This window comes from Acromyrmex echinatior, chromosome 17, assembly GCF_024713525.1.
Source record: "Acromyrmex echinatior isolate Ae372 chromosome 17, ASM2471352v2, whole genome shotgun sequence".
Lineage (NCBI taxonomy): Eukaryota > Metazoa > Arthropoda > Insecta > Hymenoptera > Formicidae > Acromyrmex > Acromyrmex echinatior.
In genome coordinates, this window is record NC_141868.1 from 7,170,143 (window position 1) to 7,187,643 (window position 17,501).

At 28.1% G+C, this 17,501-nt stretch overlaps 1 protein-coding gene across 1 annotated transcript; it reads left to right on the forward strand.

Annotated features, from left to right (window-relative positions):
* The first annotated feature begins 7,706 nt into the window (after nt 1-7,706).
* Nucleotides 7,707-17,224, forward strand: LOC147906954 (uncharacterized). The gene is made up of 7 exons (XM_087415165.1): nt 7,707-8,841; nt 10,192-10,982; nt 11,284-11,542; nt 11,725-11,793; nt 12,708-12,794; nt 13,080-13,121; nt 16,413-17,224. Coding segments are annotated over exons 2-7 (483 nt in total). The 5' UTR covers nt 7,707-8,841; nt 10,192-10,980; the 3' UTR covers nt 16,437-17,224.
* The last annotated feature ends 277 nt before the right edge of the window (nt 17,225-17,501 follow it).

Sequence of the window (17,501 nt, forward strand, 5' to 3'; positions counted from 1 at the left end):
AGTCGCTGAATATGAATCTGACACCAAAATTTTTTTACATCAGGATTTTTTTATTGAGTGCTGTACGATTTTTTTTCACCAAGTTATTGAACGTTGAAGCAACAATAATCATTTTTTGCTTCAACGTTCAATAACTCGGTGAAGAATAATCGTACAGCACTCAATAAAAAATAAATTGAATGTAAAGATTCACTCTTCCGACTTCTGTAAACTGCATTTTTGTGTAAATTTTAATTTACGTGTATGTTTAATTTACGTCAAAGATCTTCGTAAAATTTGTAAAAAATTTTCAGATTTAACGGATATCCATTTGTGTCCGTATATCTCCGTAAAAAATCAGTTGGATTGAAATATCAATTACCAATTCCGAAAGTAGAGAATTCAAGCTTTCAGATGCTTTTTTGATTTTTTATCTGCGATAATTTTTTACCAAGTCACAGTGTTCTGAATATTGCGCAATTTTGAGTGTATTCTAAAGTTTCCTATTTTTTGTTGAGTAGTGTATTATAAATATAGAGAAATCTGTACAAGTTGTGCGGATGACATGTGCAACGATACGAGCAGAGCCACGATAATATAAAATAGCCTCAAGAAAATTTAGCAGTTTTGTCCAATAATTTATACAAAAAACAGCAAAGGCTTTTTAACAACTAATTATTTTATTTATTCACAATATATAAATATAAAGTACATAAATTATATCTTGTCCTTTTCAATTCATTATAGTATTAATAACTTAATAAATATTGATAACTCTGTTTTACTTTTTTCCATTTAAAAAAATCACATTATTTGTAAATACAAGTCCGAACAAAACACTTCAAGATTAACGAAATATATTATGGATGCTCTACCAATAGAAATGTGACAAAAAGGATTTTTAATTTTTTTCTTTTCTGAAAATTGCGAAATTGACTCTGATCTCCTTACACAATCATAATATTTATATATACATAATTTTTCTTCTGTTATATTTCGTGCATTAATCATTTATTATTACGTTTTGACAATTCAAATTACTGAGTATATGCTATGTTAAACTTTCATAGTTCAACAGAAAACATTTCTTTAGTTCTATGCTAGAGTTGTAACAAATGATGGATTACTATTCTGTTTTGCTTTATCGGTATTTTTACGATTCAATTAAACACCTTTAATCGTGAAAATATTAAAAATGAAGGTAAATTAAAATAAAGGATCAAAGTATAAAACATAGACGATACTTTCCTGTTTGTCGAAATCACAGACTTATATATATAAATCGACTGCTGATTCAATGACAGAAAGAGATGAACCTGATTCCGAACTGTCCTTGTTTTAGTTTTAATATGCGTCTTGTGAGTATTGTGTGGATTAGCCATGTAATTTATACATATGTGAGTGAGAGATCTTAAACATGGAGGCGAATCTATTTATAGAAGTCTGTGGTCGTCGAAGTGTGTGGAAATCATAGATGTACGCCCCGGCCTTTAAACAGTTACGAAAATAATAATAACTTTTTTGTTAAAAGCGAATACTTTGCATATCGTGCGATCTAAACTATACTATAATTGCAAACGTGCGAAACAACAGGGTTAGTAAAATCATGATTTAAACCATGCTTGTTTAAAGCATGCTCAATCGATATTTTTAACGTATGTTTTAACATGATAATTTGTTTTTTTGTAATACTGATTAAAGGATATGTAAAGCATTAAAAATCGTATTAAAAAAGCATGATATTTTGTTCGTTTAAGGACGTTCTCCGAAAAGATCCATTTTTTCTTTAGATTTTTCTGAAACTTACAAAATAAGTTTGTTTTAATATCTTAAACATATGTGTTTTAAAACTCATACTCGGGCGGGATTAAAAATCAAAATATTCCACTTTAAAATTGAAGCGTTTAAAATATATATACATATGTGTACATACATATTATATATATACATACATATACATAAGTAAAATATATATATATATATATATTATATATATATATTATATATATATATTATATATATATATATATATATATATATTATAATATATATAGGATCACGAATTACATAACTATTTGCTTTATAATACTGCATAGTTCACGATTTTTATATAATATTTCGCAATTTATTGAAAAAATGTTTCAATTTCATTCAGTACAATATAGGTACGCAATTTCAGCGTACCTAAAATATGGCGCATCCCCGCCGTGCCGAACTCGCTTATGGTGTTCCGCCGCCCCTGCTTATATTTCTTTGTAATAAGTACCTAAAAGCACATAACGATGATGCATTCTGTTTCACACATAATGCGCATGATGTTTTATTTATACTTGTTTACATTTGATGAATAACGATAACAAATGCATTAGGCATGAAATGGAAAGTATCCATAGTTAAAACAAAAAAACATATTATTTGATCAATAATTTTATAGATATACATCAAAATACCAACGGGAATAAGTTAAAATTAAATGGTTATTACTTCGCAACAAGTACGTAGGTTGAATAAAATGAATCAACTGCGACTTTATGGAGAAAACTTGTCAATTTATTATTACCACATTTATGAAAAAGAACGTGTAATTATTTGATAAAATATTACAAAAAGGGGATTAAAGATATGTTTGCTCGTATGAGTCAATGGTGTCACGTCCAAGCATCATATTCAAACGACGTCCGATACGGATCGAGCACTCATCATCCGCGTAAACAGAAATAACTCTCTCTCTCTTTCTCTCTCTCTCTCTCTCTCTCTCTCTGATAAACAATAGAAGCCTTAATAATGGAACTGTCAGTACAAGTATAATGTCGAATTCCCATAAGGCGTGAACCACAAACGTGAACATAGGCGTCAGCAGAATTTTTTTCAGGTAGGAGTGGGACGAGGTAATGTTTTCATTGTTAAATAATTAAATATTTTATATATATATATATATGTATATACATATATATATATATATGTATATACCTATATATATATATATATATATATGTATATACATATATGTTAATAAAATGGAAAGTTTTTTTCTATAAAATGACGTTTAACTCATTTAATTCCACTTGTTGCAAAATAATAACCATTTAGTTTCAAATTGATCCCATTGGTCATTCTGTACTTATTCGATCAATATTAAATTCTGGTAGATTTCACGGGAAGGTAACATGTACATACAATTCGATTAACGAGATCGGCGATTATTCGATCAACAAGAAATTTTGATTTATTAAATGGAAAATTTTATTTGATCAACAAAAATGTGTGATACATTCAATAAAAATATATTAATCGTTCTCACTCGGAAATTCCTATAAAAATTTTGATTCCGTCCGTTTCTTAAAAGACATATTAGTTCAATTACTGGAATCAATTAAATATACAATTAACGCAATAATACTCTTTTTCCAGTGAGATTTTTCTGGCAAACACAACAATAGTAGATAGACAAATAAACAATGTTGTTCATTACGAATTTTAGAATGACATCCTAAACCAAAGAAATATTAATACAACAGAAATATTAAATAATAAATACTGCATTATTTTTTTCATTATAACGTTTGTCATTTCTGTATCGTTTCCCTCTCTCCAAGCGTCGTGCATTGTTTAGAGGGAAACGGTATCGTTATGTTATAGACAAATGTAATAATAAAAAATATAATCTAATTAACATTTTATAGTGCAATATTATTCGCATTTGAGCTAGCATTATTCGCTTTGGAAGTAATTTTATAAATAAGTTAAAGAAGCGTGATTGACAAGCGATTTAATAGCGATGCGAATAATGCGGGGTCTACAATAGAAGTCGTTGCGGTCATAGTGTTTTAAATCGTAGAAAATTTACTAATCATAGTCGATTATTCCTCTCATATTTGACTATGATTGGTTAATTTTCTACGACTTAAGACTCTACGATTGCTACGACTTCTATTGTAAACCTCGCGTAAGGATTTTATTCATTTCATTTCAATGTATCAATTCTTTCTTAAGCCTGACGTTATTATAATGATTATTTTCGATTTTTATGAAGAAAAATATATAAGAAAACATAGAATTAAAACGATCCCCGAGTAGTGATGAAACTCTCGAATATTTCTACCCTCCTTTAATAGCGCCATAACATTTGCGCAATGATATTTAAGTCATATGGCCCGTTAAAATTTTTCTTTGTGCCTTTGGGTGCGTTATATATGATGCATCATTTGTCTTTGTTGTTCACTAAATAATAAAGAAAGATATTCGCATCATGCGTAACTTAGAACGCACCCTATATAAACTTGCTGTGACGTCGCAGACTTTTGCTACAGCGTTGATCAGCATGAAATACTACATTCATAAATATGTTTTAAAAACATATCGATTTACAAAAAGATTAAAATTTACTATCATGTAATCTTTGTTTATTTTGTTCAACTTATCGTATGAGGCTATTTCTATTAAAAGAGATTGTATCTTACCAGAGTTGGCAAATAACGCATTATTTGTAACGTCGTTTCCGTTACAAAATACTTTTTTCAGTAACGAATGGAATAATCTTTACAATATATTTCATTTCTTAAAATAAAATTTTTTTCTATTAGGTGTTGGAATTAATTCGTAGCGTTTTTAATGAAAGAATGTTATTTATTTCACATGAGCATTAAAAAATACATTAATGAAAGTACTTCCCATCACTTGTAAAACGCTACGAATTAATTCCAACACCTAATATATTATATCTCACAAATTTTATATATGTGTGTGTGTGTGCGGTGTGTGTGTGTGTGTGAGGGTGGGTGGGTGGTGTGATGTGTGTGGTGTGTGTATGTGTGTGGGTGGGTGGGTGGTGTGATGTGTGTGGTGTGTGTATGTGTGTGTGTGGGTGGGTGGTGTGATGTGTGTGGTATGTGTGTGTGTGGTGTGTGTGTAATCCACATTTTATATATATATATATATATATATATATATATAATGTAGATTAAAAACAATATTATTTTTTTATTATAATATAATTTTATCCTTAGAATATTTACAATGAGTTTCTCGTAATATCTTGTTTCTTTTCTTCGAAATACTGCACTTGGCTAAATAATTCTTTCTAGCCTTTCCTTCTTTTTAAATATACAACTTTATAAACGTTTTTTTAAAGATGTTAAAATTCATAATTTTTGTATATTTGCAAAAATTAACCCCCACACGATCCATCATATTAAAAGAAAATTGTGTATGTATTAATGTAATTGTATAATTTACACATATCTTATTAAAAGTAATACGAAAAATAAATTTATTTAAGTGTAAAAATTACAAAAAATGTATATATATATATAATGTGATATGATAGTATCTATTTCATTCATGAAAATAATGCACAACGTTTACTATAGGCATATATTTTTTTAGCTCTATTTTATTAATAAAAAATAGAATTTTGACATCTTTTTTACATTTACTGCAAAAATCTGCATCTAATATTTTATTAGTATCAAGAAAAAAAAGTAACGAAATAGTAACAATTCGTTATATTTTGAGTAACAATAACGAGTACTTTTGTAATCGATAACGAGTAACAGGAACGAATTATATTTTAGGAAAAAGAACGATAACGGAGTTATTTTTATGAGGTAACGTTGCCAACTCTGTATCTTACAAATTTTGTTACAATACATAACGATTAACTAACATTAAAAATTATCTAAAGCATAATATTTTCCACGATACAGTTAAATCGATACATTAATAATATTAAAAACTAATAAAAACGCAAAAACGGTAGGAGAAAAATTTACCCACCAAATTTACTTTTTTAAAAATTATTATATCTAATATCCGTGACGTGACGCTTTTGTGGCAAACAATATTACACAACAATTTTATTACTGTATACATTAATTTAATATTGTATCAGTAATCTAGAGATCAGTAATCTAATCTAAAAGATTAAAATGCTCTGTCATAAGATAATTGAAGTATTAACTTTTTGACAATCAATTTCGAATGACAACCAATCCCAATCTCTCATAATAACAGAAATATTATACCATACATATTTCTTTTCCAAAATCCAAATTTATATAAATCAGTACCTATGTTATTGTTATTTTTCATTCAATATAGATATCGAAATTCAATATATTGAAAGCTAAATTTTAACAATGAGTTACGAAAAAAGGCAAATCAATTTAAATCAAATTCTGAAGAAATGGATTCTTAATAAATAAATAATTATTTATATTTGTATTATAGGACCATATATGTAAGAAACACATCTACGGAAATCAATACCTTAAACGGTCTAGCGGAACCTTAAATGCTTGTATGATTCTGTGAATTTATTTACGGATGTAATCCTTCAAAATGTGCGCCGAAATGATTTTTCGGTCTTCAAACGCGAATTCTAATAAACTATCACAGTAATAGCACGAGTTAAATTGACTAGCAATTTCAGAAACTGATGCTTTTTTCATCTTAGAATAATCTTAATAATGCTGAATGACATATTAAAATTCTGTAAATAATTAATATTTAATGCGAAAAATATTATCTCGGTCGTTAATCGGATCCTTTCGGATCTTTTGCATTCCGAGCGCTTTAAAAAATACGGATTCGACTTTCGGATTAAGATAATATTTTTTGTAATAAGAATTAAAGAATTAAACATTACACATTTTAATATGTCACTCAGTATTATTAAGATTATTTTAAGATGCAAAAAAAAGCATTAAATTATTAAATTGTTAATCAATTATATATATATATATATATATATATATATAAAACTCGTGATATTACTGAGGTAGTTTGCGTTTCAAAATTGAATAACTATAGTATTCTTAATTATGGATAATTTATAGTAAAAAGTATTATTATTACAAGGACTTTATTACCTCTAATTTATAAAAAATATATTGTGCGCATTAATTTCTACATAACAATCATAAAACATTTCATCGAAGTTATTAGCTTCAACTTAAGACAACACGTTATTAAAAGTGCCGTAGATAAAAATCATTCAATAAATATCTTGGAATCTTGTGTAAACATATAATATTTACATGAATAGTCACATTTATAGTTGATTATAATCTGTATACAGGAATAAAAAAAATTCAGCGAGAAGTAAGCAAGCTAATGATCATATGTGTGTTAATTGTCACTCAGTACTTGTTAGTTGATGTGTACATATTTCATCCTTCAATACAAGTACCTTACACAGTAATTCTCACAAAGTTTCTAGAGAATCAGCAAAAACTATTTTCCGAAATTCTTATAAAAAGTGTTAATACTCGTTTGGGTTTTGTGCAGCAAAAATTAATTTGAACTACTTGCCGACGACTGGAAACTATGACGAAGACGCTACAGGCTGCACTGGCACCGTTAATAATCTTTGGCTCGTTCTTCGGTTTGAGTATATTCGAATGTCCTTTTGGACATCCTAAGCCATATCTTTCTTGCCTATACGTCTTGGTCATATGGAGCTTTCTTATGTACTTTGTTTATTATCCAGTCTATCGCATTATCCTTGATAACAAATTTGGAATCACGAAAGGATATTGGAAGGGTTTCGTAATATCAATCTCTGCGATTATATTAATACCTGTTAGCTTCTTTTATTTCAAGGTAAAAGTTTTATATGTACTCATAATCTCTCATATTACTTTATTAAAATTTCTTATATTTTTTTAATCATTTTTTCCATTGAGAGATTATAGGCATCTTGATGACAATTATGAGCAAATACAAATACCAGGTGTATGCATAAGTTTTTTCCGGTTTAACTAAGAGATGGCGCCAGCGAAAAGTACGCAGCGTATTAATTTGACACATACGCCATTTTATTCGTCTGACATTTAACTACAAACACACACAAGTTGAGTCCGCCAAAAACTAGCGTCTTTGTTTTATCGTTCAGTGATCATGTCGAGTTTTGTGCCTGAAAAAGAACATTTGCGGCACGCATTGCTTTTTTTATTTAATCAAAAGAAAAAGGTTGTTGAAAGTCATCGTTTGCTGGTAGAAACATGTGGTGAACACGCTCCATCGATTAGAACATGTGAGACATAGTTTCGACAATTTAAAAATGGTGATTTCAATGTGAAAGACAGTGAGCGCTCTGGTAGACCACAAAAATGCGAAGACGAGCAATTGCAGGAGTTATTGGATGAAGACCCAACTCAAACTCAACGGCAATTAGCAGAAACATTACATGTATCACAAGAAACAATCAGCAGACGTTTACGAGCAATGGGAAAGATCAATAAACTCGGTAAATGAGTCCCACACAATTTGAATGAACGTCAAATGGAAAATCGCAAAGTCACTTGTGAAATGCTGCTTCAACGCTACGAAAGGAAATCATTTTTGCATCGAATTGTGACGGGTGACGAAAAATGGATTTATTTTGAAAACCCGAAGCGGAAAAAATCGTGGCTTTCATCTGGCGAAGCCGGTCCATCAACACCAAGGCTAAATCGCTTCGGCAAGAAGACCATGCTCTGTGTCTGGTAGGACCAGAGCGGTATTGTGTATTATGAACTCTTGAAACTCGGCGAAACCGTTAATACACAACGCTATCGCCAACAAATGATTAATTTAAACCATGCATTAATCGAAAGACGACCGGAATGGGCCAGAAGACATGGCAAAGTGATTTTGTTACACGACAATGCGCCGTCTCACACAGCAAAACCAGTGAAAGACACCTTGAAATCGCTTGGATGGGACATCCTTCCGCACCCGCCGTACTCCCCAGACCTGGCGCCATCTGACTATCACCTCTTCGCATCAATGGGGCACGCGCTCGCAGAGCAGCACTTCAGGAAGTTGGAAAATGACTCGACGAATGGTTTGCCGCAAAAGACAAGCAGTTTTTCTGGCATGGTATTCATAAATTATCTGAAAGATGTGTAGAAGCCGATGGCTAATATTTTGAATAAAAAAAAATTATTAGGTGTTGGAATTAATTCGTAGCGTTTTTTAATGAAAGAATGTTATTTATTTCACATGAGCATTAAAAAATACATTAATGAAAGTACTTCCCATCACTTGTAAAACGCTACGAATTAATTCCAACACCTAATAATTTCCCTTGAAAATTACGTGTTTTTTTTTACCAAAAAAACGGAAAAAACTTATGCATACACCTGGTAATCCTACACAACCACAAGAAAAATAAGTTTTGCTCAAATCAAATTGCTTCAAATTTTAATATCTTTCAACTCATGTTAAACCACGATTAAAAGCCCTTATAAGCACAAACTAAATGCCACATCACAAACATCTAAATTGTAGATTTTGCTCCAGGACTTTCGGAAAATCATCACATCTTATACAGAAAAATAATCAAAATAATTCTTTTTTATTAACATTAGTTACGAATACTGAATAATATATCATAGATATAGTATATATAGTTTATATACATATCATGGAAAAATATGTCAGACATAATATTACGAAAAAGTATTATATCATATTTTATAAAATATTATTACAGTATAAAACATCCTAAAAAAAGATTTATTTTATTTTCTAATTTCAAGAAGTGTGTTAGGATTTTCAAAGAGGCAAGGAGATTCATAAAAATCAAGCATTCTTTTCTATGAGAAACAGGGGAATTCATATAAATCACATATCTCAAAAGAAAATAAAACGCTCATCATGTCCAAATCGTTCATTCTGCGTATAAAATATTCTGAGAATAAAGGCAAAACTAAAATTATAAACATACCATTTGATACATATACAAGTGTACTAAAAAAGATTTAGTTCGATTTATTATACTTATTCATATAAAATATCAAAACTTCCTGTCGTTCCTAGAGCAAAAAATAGAAACATTTGAAGGCTTATGCTCGTGAAGAATTTTAATCAGTTTAATATAAGCTACAAATTAAATATTAAAATTTAAAGCAATTTGATCAAAACTAATTTTCATAAGATTTTCATAAGATGGGCGAAGTTGTTTATAAAAAGTTTTTGGATAAATTAATTTTTATGTTTTATCATTATTTACTGTTATGTCAAAAACAGTTTAGTAAAATTAATGTTTGTGTTTATATTATTCTCCCAAATTAGTTTTCAACGTAACATTTTTTAATTTTATATTTCGAATACTAATCCTTCTTATAACTTTTTTATCTATCAAATTTTCTAAACACATTGCAATAATAATTTTTATTAAAATATAATTTCCTTTTATGCATAATTAATCAATATGATTTTTTAAAGGAATTGAAAATGTGTTTGCATAAACTTTCCTTAATGGACGACACAATGGAAGCAGTCGGTTCGTCAAAAAAATACCAACGTCTACGTAAATGGATAATTCGAATAATAATCGGATATATTGTATATATGTTTTATGAATTTGCAACATGTGTTTACTTTCAATTTATGTTTTATGATCCGAATAACATAAATATTGCTGTTATATGTATGATGTTTTTGAGTTTTTATCCAGACTTTGTATATATCTCAAGTGCTCTAATTTGGGGAATTATCCTTGGGTTAGTAATTGTGAACATGTATTTCGTAAACTATTCTTTATTGATAGTGTGCGTCAAAATGTTGATAGCCTGTGTGAAAAATTTTTTAAACTAAGTACTATAATTTTATATACGATTTTAATGGTATTAGCATTGAAATTATAAAGAATGTATATAAGGTAATCTAAAATGATAAAGATTTATTTTAATATACACATACATAGTAAATATAAAATAGTACATAAAAAGCAAATAACAAAGTCCTATTTTAGTACTAATTTCAATTATTTATTAACACAATAATAATATACGTATATAATGTATATGTGTTAATTATAATTAAAAACATAACCAAATCTCTTTTATTCAATTTAGATACGTAAGTTTTAGTTTTCATCAAATCAATAATCGTTTACATGTGCTCTATTCTGATCTTTTCGAAAATAATGCAGCGTATAGAAGAAAAACCAGATCCTTTTTAGTATGTCAACGAATAACAGCTAAGGAATGCAAGCAATATATATGGATTATAATGTAATTTTTTAAAAAATATTATACACATGTCGCGTATATATGTATACATGTAGATGTACAGTATGCATCATTTTAACTTTTACATTGTAACTCAAAAAGTACAAAAAATTTAAAAAAATATTTTTTAAAATATAATAGTTCGGAGATGGCACATTTTGATCACGTTATTTTTAGTTTAAATCACAATTATATTGTCCTTTAAATCGAATTCTATTATAATAATAATATTTTATCTACTGTGAGTACTTCTCTTATGTACTTTATGATCTGATTAATTATAACAGTTACGATTTCTTTATAGGCACGTTCACCTACAACTATGCCTTATATCTCGCAAACTAAACAAAGTATTCAAGATATCAATGTTATTTCAAATGTTTTGGTACTTCATAAAAGCTTTAAATGTATGTTTCACTATATATGAAATACTTTTATACAGAGACCAAGAATTATGGACATTTAAATATACTTCCACGATTATAGATGAATTATTTACTTACATTCCTTACAGCATCTTATTTCTCACTTTAAACTACGTATGTCAAACTGTTTACTATAAGGTATCGTAAAATTAAAACATTATTAATTATTTATAACTAGAATTATATATAATTAAAATTACAAGCAATTTTGCAACATTAAAATTACACATTTCGAAGTTTTCTTTTAAATGATGCAATCTTCTGAGTATAATTTTTTCAATTTTATTAAAAATTTTCATATTGTATAAAAACAATTTTAGATAAACAAGACAGTAGCAATTCTTTACAAATTGTCCAATTATAATCTCAATGAGAAGTTACGTGATCTGGTAAATAATGACAAGATTTTATGTAGAATTTTGATTATTATATACGTAATTTTATTAAGACTCATAAAAGTTTGGGCATATGCATAAATTTCATTGAATGATTATGTAAAAAATTAAGGCATAATAACAGTAATTGCATTATTTGTTTTTGTTATTTAATTTGTCAGATATCCGTTTTGTATTTATTATATTTAAAATAGAAATTGTGTTATCTGTTTATACACGTTAGGACATTACAATACCTATTCACACAGGCTAATAGGTAGTGTGAGCTAAGAAATTTTATAAATCATTTTTTATTTTATATGTAAAACCGAAGATTTGTAATTTATTAAAATTTATCTTGTAATTTATCTTGTAAAATTTACTATCAATCTTCTACAAAATAAACATATGCAAATAAACTTATTTATTTTAGCACATGAAATTGAAAACATTTTATGAAACTTTTGCAATTAGTGTTATGTGTACAAGTGGTCTAAAATATAAAATAATATATCTACTATTAAATTCATAATATTAAATTGAATTCAATTTGAATTATTTTCAATCATTTCTATAAATTGCCACTGATTTTTTTCAATATATCGTTAACTTAACTAAAATAATGGAATTAAATGGTTTAACTCAAGAGAATATAAATTTGTCTAAGCATTAATTATTATTAATAATATTATTTACTCTGAAATTGAAAAATGGATAAATTTTGACTCATATTGAATATTTGACAAATAGAAATAACAACATGTTATTTAATTTAAGAGATAATTCTTTTGGTATCTAACAATGTAATCCGTTTGATAACATTGTCTTAACTTTTCACATAGTTGTCATTTAATAGAGTTTACGCGTGTACCCGAATTTTAATGGAAGTGTATATTTAATGTTTTATTCAATAATTTAATTTCATTTAGAATATACAATTTATATTACAAATAAAACTCAGGGAGGTAAAATTTGGCATGGGATATTTCTACTATGGATATATTTTCATTTGCCAGGTATGTTCTATATTGAATAAAATTGTAATCATGTAATAAACGTATACATATATAATACAATAGAACAAATACTTTTACATTCAATCTTGCAAATTAATATCTAACTGGCAACATTACCATATATTAGAATTACTTCTCAATTAACAGCATTTGTTTATCTTTCATTATTATTTTATGCATCCAAATCTTTTTTTATTGGTATTTATAAATAATTATTTATAAATAATTTAACACAAATAATATTCATTAAGTATAATAAATAAAAGTATAATATATTTGTTTCAGATGTACAGTGCAGTTTTGTCCTGTTTTATCGTTTTATTACAGGTACATAATCCATAACACAATGGTACAAGAAAAATCTTTTAGAAGTGCGATAATACGTTTCCTGAAGATTTTTTTGCGCTTAATGATACTGTTGACTTGTCATGCATGTCAGGAGAAAATTGAAATGAATTGGAACAAAAATATTTTTGGCCACTTGTAATATTTTTTGTGACAAAAGAAGGTAAACAAGCGTGATTTAGCACATTGGACAAACTGACGCATTGTATGAATTGTTTTATATTCAGCATATATTTGTTGGCATTAAAATGAGACATGTTACAAATGCAGCAATATGATTGCTTATGCATGCAATCAGTTGATGAAATTTCAAAAACGAACGGTCAACAATAGCTATATGTTATGCTGTATGTTATGCGGTAAAATTACTGTAACGTAACAGCAATGAATAATTAATCATTCCATCTTCACCATTATATAGAAAATATGACGACAACAAAACATATGTATAACGATATTAATCCATTGTGGTATTTTCAAACTAAGAAGTTTTTTAATCGATGCCATCGTAGTTTGTTGCTAAATAAATGTTATTTCAAAATCATTTACCTGCGAGCATTATGCATCTCTGCCGACAGAGGGCCACGGCATGCAATAACTTGTAAATAAGAATCACATAAAAAAGAACATAAGGAATACAATATTTCGCATGTGAAGTGATCCCCAAAGTTGAGCTTTAATATGAAATATAATTATACTATGATAGAATTCTAATTCCATCATGACAGCAATGTAATGGCATCTTGAATTCAAATGTATTCAATTAAGATACCATCATGTTGCTGTTAATCGTTGCAATAAATGTCGACAAACTAGAGAGCAAGGCGCTTCTTCATTATGTGAAATATTGTCCTCATATGAATTCTAAATTTGATTATGGTAAAATTGATAGCATCTTGATGACATCACTTCGTTATACATATAGTATATATAATCATTGTTTGGCAAATGTTGCCAAACGTATTGTTGCTGTAAACATGATATTAACTGACAGCATGTTGATGATAACAAGTTGCTTTAAAAAATTGCTGTCTTTAGAATTCTGTTCAGTTTAACGTGACAGTCATAATGCTGTCTCATCTTCTTTCGAGTTTATCAAAATTAGTTGCTGCAACGATTTTCGGGAACATATTAGCAAATTTTATGCATTTGGCTATCTAGAAAGTACTAATCTCTTAATAAACTCAGCAAAATCTGCCTAAATAGCAAGTTGCCTGCAGGTTGCAATTTGTTTGGAACTTCTTTTTCTTAAATTGCCTTCAATATTTAAGAAAGCGGCTTTCAATTTTGTCTATTAGATTGTCGATTTTTATTACCACTAACTGTTATGAGCAACTTAACAACTGTTGTTCTGTTATAAATTGACCGTATATGTTGTTAGAAATCACAAGGCAATGATGGAAACAGTTTCCGACTAAAGTTTCTCTTACTTCTATAAATTACGGTAATCTGACGTTTTAACGGAATGAGTGTTGTCGAGTTTTCTAAACGTGAATGAAATGTGATCGAAGTCATTATTAAGCGTAACAAGGGTGACAATATTTTAAAGTATCAGATAATTTCATTTACTCGGTAAATATTTCAAAAAAATATGCTTTTATGATAGAGCTCTTGAAGCTCACTTCAAACAAACAATTATTTAGAACCTTAGAACAGAACAGCTGAAAAATTTTTTAATGCTGTCTTTTATTCTATTCTACGTCAATTTTTTAAAATCGCGAAATTTAACTCGATGCATCCTTCTGTTTGCGATGCCGTATACTATTCAACACGACATTCTATTTCTATTCAATTGACAGAAATATATGGACTAAATAATATGTGTGGATAAAATTGTAAACATATGGAATGTTACAAAAAAAATCTAAAATTCGAACATATATCTATAACTTGATGAAAAACATCGTACGATTATTAACCGAGGTTCGATTGAAAAATCTTGAATTATACACTGATAGGTGTGATAGATAATGTTTTATACCAATGATCAAAGTTTTGTTACTGATACAAAAATTATTTGTTGATATATAATCAATCAAACTGTTGGTTATCACGACAATATCGATTTGTTCAATTTATTAAATGAACTAATAATTTAATGGTACAAATCTGTTTTGTATGATGTTTATAGATCTTTTATAGTTAAAAATAGAACATTTTGTTACCGGAAAATGAATAATATATATCTCTCACTTACAGAGTAAAATTATTTTGGCGATATTGAATTTCTTTAGCTTAGCAAAAATATAGATTTAGAGATATTGAGATTACTAATCGCTCTGAAAAAATAGTTATCATGATTGGTCATGGTGTGGCGAGGAAGAGTCCGAGAACTCCACGAAATTAGTCTCTAATCGTATCAGCTTTATATAGGTAGACGTTGAATTTCTCTTATGAGAAGACATCATCTCTGATAGCTCCGCGAAATATTCTTTGCTCTATCAGTGGATTATTTTGTTGAAATTACTAAAAGAATTCTTATTTTGTAATGGCAACCAATGTTATTTACAAAACATAAGTAATCAAATAAATTTGTATCGTTAAAAAAAATTTTGTTCTAACAAAAAAATATTGTATTGTTATTTTAACAAAATAATCAAATGATAAAGTCATTTGTGAATAATTGTCTTTTTTGTTACCATTACTATATCTTTTTTCTTAGTGTACTTATAAGAGTTACTCAGTTTATTTAAAAACCATTTATCTTTGCTGCAAAAAAATGTTAAGAGTGGCCAAAAACGTCCATTTTTGCCCATTTCATTCCATTTTACTCAAAATCCTAACGTGGTATCCAACGGTCAATTCTGTCAACATCATGTTCAACGCGAAGAATTTTTCAGGAAATGTACTGTCACGATTCGGAGAGAAAGAAAAATTAATTTTTTGTCCCCAGGAGCACATGTTGATTTTATATACGCTTCTTAAATGTTTGTAGAACATTAGATATGTTTAGAAAACGTATATGAAACATATATGAACCAATAAGTGCTACTTAGGGTGTAATATATCTTCTATTCTCTCTAATAAATGAGAAAAATGATTTGATTATGTTTTGATATCAACCTACATACATTTTGATCAATCCAAATATTATGTTTTGATATCAACCTACATACATTTTGATCAATCCAAATACAATAGAATTTCGAGTTGTTATGATAATTTTGAGATTTTATAAATAGAATATTCGATACTCTACTGTATTATAAAGATTATGTTAACTTATATTTTATATTATAATATATTATAAAGCTTTCAATAAATATTTTTCAGTTTGGTATGGTATTGGAAAAGTAAACATTACCAAAATTCTAATTAATTTTAAGCGCACTCTAACAGTTCGATTATTGTGCCAGTCAACGCAGGTCAAGCGAATATACACTATGTATATTGTATACTTCATACCTTTTATGTCGTGCGTGTTGTACAGTAGAACAAAGGGAATTATTTAGTGAACTATAAAGAAGAATCATACATCATGCGTTACTCGAAACATACCTGAAGTAATATTTGCTATGGTTGACGAGAAAACGTTTTCTCTTCTGATTCGTTATTTATAAAAAGTTAGTGTATAGAAGTTTTGAAGGTTATTGAAATAAATGAATTTTTGAATTTCTCTATGTTATATTGATTTGTAAGTATCTCGTAACACATTCCTGATAAGGTGCATTCTGTTTTACACATGATGCTCATGATGTTTTATTTATTCTTGTTTATCATTCACTGAACAACAATTACATTCAATACAACTATGACATTTCATGCATTATACATGAAACGGAATGCACCCAAAATTAATATGAAAACATTATTTGATCAACACGAAATTCTGCAGATGTACTTAATGAGAATTTATTCAATCACTATGAAATACGAGTAGATTTAACGGAAAGGTGACGTATAATTTGTACATACATATAATTTTGTCAACGAGATTGGCGATTATTCGATCAACAAGAAATTTTGGTTTACTTAGCGGGAAAAATGTATTCGACCAACACAGAATTTTGCTATATTTAATAGGAATGAATTAATTGTTCTCACTTGGTAATTCTTACAAGAATTCTGATTCATCCGTTTTCGAACAGACATACTGGTTTCCAAAATTAACTTAAAAAATAAAACTATAAACGAGTATAAAATATAGACAATATCTTCCCATTTGTAGAAATCATATTATATCATCTTCACAAAAGTAATAGAAGATAACAGTTTTGATAAAAACAAATAATTTTACATCGCGGGATTTAAACTGTACTATAATTCTAAGCGGACAAGATTGCACAAAAATCGTCCTTTAAAAATGTTTCGAACGGTTAATTTGCTTTATCGATGTTTTTAAACATTTCTTATACATAATTA

Coding starts and splice junctions, on each gene's coding strand:
- LOC147906954 (XM_087415165.1), top strand. Junction 11,543..11,724: donor GTCAAACTGTTTACTATAAG/GTATCGTAAAAT, acceptor AAACAATTTTAG/ATAAACAAGACAGTAGCAAT. Junction 13,122..16,412: donor GTTTTATCGTTTTATTACAG/GTACATAATCCA, acceptor AATATTTTTCAG/TTTGGTATGGTATTGGAAAA.